Here is a 9,087-nt window from a genome sequence, read left to right on the forward strand (position 1 = left end):
AAACTAATTTGACAATAAACTATTTGTAAAAAAAAAACAAAAACAAAAACAAAAAACTTTTGTGCCTCAAAGAATGTCAACAAGAAAGTGAAAAGACAACCCATAGAATAAATGAAAATATTTATAAATTATATATCTCATCAGGGACTTGTATCTAGAAAATATAAAGAACTCTTACAACTCAATAATGAAAAGCTCAACNTGCTGACAGCTCAGAGCCTGGAGCCTGCTTCAGATTCTGTGTCTCCCTCTCTCTCTGCCCCTCCCCCACTTGTGCTCTGTGTCTCTCTCAAAAATAAACAAACATTAAAAAAATCTAAAAAAAATAAATGGGCAAAGGATCTGAGTAGACAATCCTCCAGAAAGCTATGCAAATGGCCAATAAGTACATGAAAGATGCTCAACATCAACAGTCATCAGAAAAATGCAAATCTAAACCACAGTGAGGAACCACTTCACACCCACTAGGACAGCCATAAAAAAAAAAACAAAAAACTAGTAAGCATTGTCAAGGATGTGGAAAATTGGAAACCCTTATACAGTGCTGGTAGGAATGTACAATAGTACAACCACATGGAATACAGTCTGGCAGTTCCTCACGGAGTTGACCATAGAATTACCATATGACCCAACAATTACATTCCTAGGTATATACACAAAATAATTGAAGATAGGTGTTCAAAAACTTGTACACAAATGCTCATAACAATACTTATTAACAATAAGCAAAAGGTCAGAGCAACCCAATGTCCATCAACTGAAGAATGGATAAAGTACAGTATATTCATACAATGGAATATTGCTGGTCAATAAAAGGAATGAAGTACTGATATCCCAAACAACATGGATGAACCTTTAAAATACTATACTAAATGAAAAAAGGTAGATACATAAGACCACATGTTGTGTAATTCCATTTATACAAAATGTCCAGAATAAGCAAATCTACAGAGATGGAAAGTAGATTAGTGATTACCTCAAGTTGGGGAGGATGAGGGAACTGAGAGGTGACAGCTAAAGATACAGGGTTTTGGGGTTTTGATGGACTAATGAAAATGTTCTAAAATTCACTGCAGTGATGGCTGCATAATTTCAAATATACTGAAAGCTACTGAACTATACACATTAAATGGGTGAATTGTATAGTATGTAAATTATATCTCAATAAAGAAGTTAGCAAAAAAAAAAACCCACTTAGAATAATGTGTGATTATAGTGAGCCCTCAATACATGTCAGCTACTAGCTCTAGTGCTATTATTAAGGTCTGTTCCACTGACCCCTAAACGAAGGCAAGAATGTTTATGGTATCTTGTGAGAATTTCACTGCTAAAATTAGAATTATAAAATAAATTCAGAAGAAAATAATGCAGGGAATTAAAGTAAAAATACACTTAGAAATCCCAGGAATGTCATTTCAGCAAGAAACTAAGTAGGGATAAATACTAATCTGGTTTGATTTCTTCCTGCTAGGTTATTAGAAAAGTGATTTGTGGACCTAACATGTTAATTTTCTGGAGTTCCCCAACCTTATTCTCTTACCCTTGGGAATCCATGCTTAGGCCTGCTATAGCTTTTGAGCTAATTTATTCTCTTCTTTCCTGAAAGTAATTCCCACTGGGATGAGGAGAGGCTATAGAAAGGCCTCACTCCACTTTCTAACTCTTCTTCTAATAAAAGTTTTCCTAGGGGTAAGTCCTTTTTCTAACCCAAATGAGAATACTCATATCTACTTGCAAAACCTATGAACAGTTCTCTGTAACATCTGGAAAACATATGTTTTTGGTCTAGAGGGAGAGCAATTTCTCTCCAGTAACAAGGGACAAACCTCTCCCAAAAGCTTCTAATGAGATAAGCAGTTTGGGCAAGCTATCAGCCAGCTGCTGAATATCCCTTGAAAAGTTGCCCCCATACTCTTAATAATTGACTAGGTCAAACAGGGACTGAATTACTAAATGAGAGAAGAGACAAGCACAATATCTTCTGGCAAACTTCCCAATGACAACAGCTCTTTCAATATGCACACACCATGGAAGGAGAGAAGAGGCCTCTAACACTTCAGCAACCACAGCTATGCCCACCTCAGCACTCAGGGGTTAATGCATAATCACCACTGTGGCTCACTAAACATGTCCTCAATGGGGGACCAAAGGAGGTGAACGGATGTCACACTCTCCTTTATCATCTAAAACAATGCCATCAGAGTCACTTCTTACCTTTCCATATTCATCTCACTGTTTTTGGCCAGCCCAAGAGCAGGTGTGTTCCCTTTTATCTTCTTGTAAACATCTTTAACAAACTCCTTACTGGCTTCCTTCTTGAGCTGCGCAGGTTGAATTTGAGAAGCCTGTTAAAAAAAAAATGAGGTGGGGGGGTGGGCAGAAGAAGGAGGAAGCAAGGAAATCAGGAGAACCATAAATTATCTAATAGGTATCTCTTATAGGAATGTTTTAACCCACATCCCCACCTTGTTTGGGTGTTCCCAAGAGTAATAAAACATCTTACAACCAGTGCCAACTAACCACAATGGAAGCTAGCAGTATTGTAGTACTGCTAAATATTGGCTAAATAGCAACCTTAAATGATTTCAAGATATATAAAATGTAGTTCCAATCTCTATGTCAGGCATACTGGCTGGCAAGTTCCCAGAAAATAGTTTTGTTAATATCACATTCCACTTTGACTCCATAAGATGCTCAGAGAGGGGAAAAAGGTAACATAACTGGCTTGGCTGCCTGGATATACCAAAATCAACTACCACAACACTACCTGTGATACATCTATCCCATCTCATTGAGGGGACATTTATTTAACATGGGGCTCTGGGGCACTCCACCATAAACTCTAATCATGACTAATTCTATTAAACAGAAGAAGAGATCATGAGATTGTGAATAGAAGCAGTAAAAAATAAATTTAAAAGTTATGTCTTTACAATGAAACAAACTGAACCTAATAATATTCCAAATAAATACCGTAACCACATTAAGGGGAAAAGAAAACAGAAGAAAATACAACTAATCCAAATAAACACAGTATTAGACTATATACCCTCAAGATACACATCTTCAGTCAGGATGGGTTTGTGGGGTGACAGAATATTGCAAATAAAACTGGAACTCTTTTTAACAGGTTTATTACGGTAGTATGGATGAAGTAATTTTGAAACTCTTTTAGATGTGTTATAGTATTGAGCAAATGTGTTGATGTTCTTGGTTACCAGGGTTCTCACTGTAGGAGAAGGAAGACACAAATATGGATTAGAGAATGCAAGAAAAATCCCTGTGTATTGGAATGGGAGCTGTGCAAATTCATAATTTCTTAAAAAGGTATATGTATATACGTATGAGTATATAGATATATGTATGTGTGTGTATCTGTGTATATAGATATACGTATGTTTAAGTACACATACATGTGCATGCATAGGTGTATATACGTGCAGATACTTCCTAGTTCTGTCTGCTGAAAGGGCAGAAAAAGTAAACACTCCAGTAGCATACTTACCACTGAGATCTTGGTCTCTAATACCATTCCCCACTAAAAGGAACCAAAATTCTTTGGAGAAATGGTTGACTCCAGGGCTGAGATAAAACAGATACAAGAAGAACCTAGAACATCCTGCCATGCTGGAAAGAAGAGGCTCAAAAAATTCATGAGATGGAACAACTGGGTGGCTCAGTCAGTTAATCATCCGACTCTTGATTTTAGCTCAGGCCATGATCTCATGGTTTGTGAGTTCGAGCCTCGTGTTGGGCTCTATGCTGGCATCATGAAGCCTGCTTAGGATTCTCTCCCTCTCTCTTACTTTCTGCCCCTACCCCACTCATTTTCTCTCCCTCTCTCTCTCTCTCTCCCCTCTTCCCTCCTTCCCTCTCTCTCTCAAAAATAAACATTAAAATGTTTTTTAAAAATTTATGAGAATATGTCACAAAGACACAGCAATCAGATTGAGGGGAATTCTATTGGCCAAATCTGGGACAATTTGAACACCAAAATAATTAAGTACAATAATGAACAATAAACCACTAAAATACAGGAATTGATAAGTCCACACCAATAATGAATAAACAGGGAAGGAAGGAAGGCTCACACTTGTAACAGAATGCCAAGGGCAGACTGGTAAATGTGAAGTGAGTGCTACAGCTGGAAAAAATCAGCCTAAAGATTTGGTTTAGACAAAAATCATCAATGGATACTAAATCTAGGGAAAATTTTTATGTAAAGAGGGTTATTTGCAAGCTCTTAAGCGTGTCGCACAGACCACGTATTAGTCGCAAGAAGAAAAAAATATAAACGGTAATTATACAGTGGGAAGCCAGACAACATCTTGACTGGGTGATAAAAATTTATCACCAGTGAGGGACAGATGGACATCATGTGCCTCCAGATGTGATATCCTAAGGACAGACCACCCACACAGTATCCCAGCCAAGTATGTATAATATCAACATAGTCACATAGAAGCATCAAAGACAAAATGAGGGATGTTCTATTTTTAAAAAGGTGTCTAGGTGTTGTATTCTTTAAAAAATGGTAATGTTGATGAAAAACAAAGAAAAGGCTATGGAAATATTTCAGATTAAAAACAGCTAGAGACACAACACATAAATGATACTACACTGGATCCTTCACTGGAGGGTAAAAATACTTATAATATTTACCTTATAAGGTCAACTGAAAAAAATTGGAATATAGATTACATAAAAATATCTTATCAATGTAAATCTATAAAGTTAACAGTACTGTGGTTATACAAGACAATTTCTCTAAGGAACTATATACACTGAAGTACTTATAGGGGTAAGGGACCATGGAATAAAATGTTAACTATAGGTTAATCCAGGCGAAGGGTATATGTACATTATTTGTACTATTTTTTATTTTTGCAGCTTTTTGTAAACTTGAACTTTTTTCCAAATGAAAATTTTAAAAATGTGCCTTTGTATCATCAGATCATAATAAGCAACTATGATCTAATAGGGAATTCTTTCTTAGGCCCTCAAGTCTTCTAACTGTGCTCCTCAAACAGCTTGGTACTGTTTTCATTTTAACTTCTTACCTAAAGTTTTACAAACTCCCTGTATGTGCAACTGAGATTCAGTATTGGAAAAGAATTGTAGTCTTGGCAGAATAGAGGTGGAGACCCCAACACCCAGGGTGAAACTCTCTACTTGCTATATGTGAAAGTTCAAAGCACCAATATTCTCAGATTTAAGCTCAAGGGGACCTTAAGTTGCACTTCCTTACAATTTTTTCCCTAAAAAAATAAAAAAATTATGCCCTACTGACACAAAATCATTTAGGTAAATGTGGATACAGACCCTATGTCCTTGTCTACTGGCTTAGGACCAGTTCTTACACATCAAAAGTCCTTTCCCAAGATGAAATGATAGAGAGGAAAAGAAAAGTACAGATTAATTAAAACAGATTATTTTGGCAGGCCAACACCTCACTGGTGAATGCTGATGAAAAGATAGATGTGTGGACATGGAGACTTAGTAATACTTACAGGAAAAAGCAAATAATCACAAAGNACTCCCCAAAATTCAGAGAGAAATGAGCCCTCACCCCTCAAACAGATGAGCTCAGACATCTGCAGAAATGCCAATTCTAGGAATGGTTTAGGCACATTGTAATGATGGAACTTTCTCTGGAAGGTACTAAAGACCATTCAAGGTGACCAAACTAAATCTTCAGAACTTAAATGCAAAGGGGAATTGGGTTTTCTGAGTTTCTGGAAAGCTATAGGCAGAGTTATCGTTCAGAGATGCCTTGCTTCTCCCACTCCAATTCTAGATAAGGATGTGGCCTAATTGATACTGCATTCAGTTGGAGAACCAGAAGGGTTCTGGATGATATCTTTTCTATTCATTTGTTTGTGTTTGTTATTTATGAATGGCAATATAAACTTCACGGGGGAAAAAAGGACTGACGCATAGCCAGAAATTTTCTCATATGCTGTGAGACCTTGCTTTGCACAATGTCATCACTGCTCTCCCATCAGAGATTCTGGGGGCCAAGGGAAGCCACACTAAAATGGGCTGCATCCTCCTCTGATTTGTGTAACTATCTTATTTCACCAAAGTTTCTAGATCCATGGCTTAATAAATCAGGAAACAAATCTAACCCTACACGTCTGTATGGGAAGTGTCTCTTTCAACCAACTGACAGTCAATCTGAAATTATTCAGAAATCTATAACCTAATTATATATGTTGCAATCTGCATGGGAAAGAGACTATTGTTAGTACAAAGGTAGTCACATAACACCTATAGGGCAAAATCCAAAGGCAAGAACTTTGCCAATACTTATCCAATCTTGCTTAAGGGAGTAAAATATTGTCTAGTAGATGTATTCTGGTAGTAACAGAAGGACAGTCTATTATGGAGGACAGGAATGGTTCACCAGGGTTCTCTGTATCCTGGATGAAATAGGCTTCAAAAGCAACATTGGGCAAATCTTAATCTGTAGACATAATTATGGGATCTATCTCATAGAAATAAATGAGGATTAAGTGAGTTGATACAGGCTTAGAATAGTGCCTGGCACATGGTAAGCACTCATTAGTCATCAGTTGTTATTTTCGAAGACCAAAGATTACCTTTGGCCCAATTCTACACATTCAACTAGTAACATCTTAACTATCGATTCTGGGTTTTGCTGGTATCTTAATAACCCCAGAAGGGAGGTAACTTGGAAGTTAACAATTCTCATCAAAATTGAGTTTCTCAATCTCCATAGTTGAAGACCAGAGAGATCATGGAATTGTGATCCTCAATGGTTCTGTAAATAAATGCACATTTTTTGTGGTCACTATGAATGGGCTGCTGCCAGAATTTAATGCCAGGAGCCAGAGATGCTATGGCTGAGGATAGTTCTACACAACAGAAAAACTACTGTACCAAATGCCCATAGTGCTTGAATTGATAAAACACTGCCCTGAATGACAATGACTCCATCAAGATACTTACCTCCAAGGCCTAGGCAGCTAGCTGAGCCACTTCTGGATTTTATATAAATGCAAGATCCCATAGTTCTTATATTTATCTACAATTTCACATCTGATAATCACTGTCTGCTGCTTCCAGACAGTTCAACCAATTAATCCAGATGGTATGTGTCAACAGAAGAGCTCCTGCAGTTTCTGAAATTGGGTCATCCATTCCAAATAAAATTGGATTTCAACACTCTAGAGAGGGTCCAGGGTCTGGCAAACCAGAAAGGTCTCTTAAGGAATAGGTTATCTAAGCCTTAAGCAAACCACAGCAGAGGATTGGACTATCATACTCACATTGGTGAGATCTTCAAAAGCTGATCTCTTTTTGCGTGGTCTCTTAGGTGAAGATGAAGATCTCTTTGCTTGGTAATTCTCCCCACTCTAAAAAAAGTAAAAGAGACAAATGAATGTATCCAATCATGAACACTTTTCAGGGACTTCAGATCATCTTTGGGGCTAAGGGGGAAACTCCAGAATCTCCAAGCAATTGGGGATGTATAGAATAAACCACAGTGAACTACAATAAAAGGACATTTTGGCATTCACTGCTGCTTAGAGTGTCCCGGAAGGAGGTAATCATTGATAATAAGGACAAGGCTATGATGATGGCTTTCAGTGTAACTCTTAGAATGAGCAAAATATCTTGGTAAAGTTAGTTTTCCCTCTTAGTTCTCCCATCTTTATGGTTATCCAATCTAAGATTAACAATCACCACCACCACCCAGCTACTCCTAGTCATTCCTTTACTATGGATGCTCTCAAGCAAATTACATCAATAATTTAACAAATATTTAAGTGTCTCTTATGTTAACTTTTTGATTTAAGACATTCCCAATAAGGACAATAACACATTATCTCTAGATCCTAGTCCAGGATCACCTCTCTACTAGCTGTTGACACTGGGCAGCTCACATAATTTCTCAGCCTCAATTTTCTTATCAGTAAAATTGGAATGATAACCTTCCTTATTTGAGGATCAAATAAGAGAATACATGTTTTAAAAACTCTGTATAAACTTAAATGTACATAAGTCATATTTTTTCCTTAGTTTATTGTCAAGTTGGTTTACATATAAAACCCAGTGCTCATAAATTATATTTTTAAATAATATAGCCCAATATGATTTTAAGCCTCAGAGAGAAAACTCTGAATACTTTAAGTATACATTTTCATGATTTCTTTATTTTTGTTATTTTAAAGGAATCTCTATACTCAACATGGGGTTCAAACTCACAACCATGAGATCAAGAGTCCGATGCTCTACCAGCTGAGCAGGCCAGGCACTCCAAATTTTGTATTTTGAGAAAGGAATTTGGTAATCCATAGTAACCTCTAATTTGTTAGTGTATATGAAGGAGGGATAGTAGAAGGAAGGAGAAGTGGCTATTTTGGAGCAAAGGGGCTTTCTTCCTAGGTATTGTTTACCTGTGCATGTCTTGCTCAACTCGCATGTGAATAAGGCCATCTCAATGGGGCTAGAGTTTAGGGTGAATTGTACTGTAGGGCTCTTCCGCTACCTAACAGTTTTTATTTGGTAAAAGTCTCCTAAGTCTCAAATTTCCTTTATGACATGAGAACTCTGACCTACTTATATCAGAGAGTTGTTATAATGGGAAGCAGAATATTAGGGTTGTGCCATTTATTTTTTCTGTTCCTCATCTAGACCATGAACAGTTAGTACATGACATAGTAAGTGATCAGAAGTTTAGAGAATTGGATTAAAAGCACAGTAGACCCATCTAGTACAGCAGAGCAATCCTGAAAGAGGAGGGAAGAATTACTTGTTTTCTAATTGATTAAGTTTAGAGATCAGAAAACTATTAGTCTTTTATCTAGTTCTTGATGAATAATCCTAGTGGAAATAGAAAAACTAAAATATTTCATGCTTACATAAATCCCACAAATTAGCTAAGAAATAAACTGTCAGTCTGTTATACAATTCCCACTTAATATTACCAGTAGAAATAATCAGCCCCAAATAAAATTCATAAGTGAAACTGAACTCAATAAAATATAGATGTACAAAATGTTCCCCAAGAAAGTTGGATTTGGAAAAATAACCACCACAGAACTCATTATGGCAGAGCTT

At 36.8% G+C, this 9,087-nt stretch overlaps 1 protein-coding gene across 1 annotated transcript in view; it reads right to left on the reverse strand.

Moving 5' to 3' along the window:
• CCNB3 (cyclin B3) overlaps positions 1–9,087 on the reverse strand; it is a 53,690-nt gene that overhangs the window by 39,664 nt on the left and 4,939 nt on the right. Inside the window, 2 exon segments of the mRNA XM_077753049.1 lie at positions 2,215–2,345; positions 7,293–7,379. Coding sequence (XP_077609175.1) covers positions 2,215–2,345; positions 7,293–7,379 — 218 coding nt within the window.

Source organism: Crocuta crocuta, unplaced genomic scaffold (assembly GCF_008692635.1).
Source record: "Crocuta crocuta isolate KB4526 unplaced genomic scaffold, BGI_CrCroc_1.0 scaffold601, whole genome shotgun sequence".
NCBI classification, from domain to species: Eukaryota; Metazoa; Chordata; class Mammalia; order Carnivora; family Hyaenidae; genus Crocuta; species Crocuta crocuta.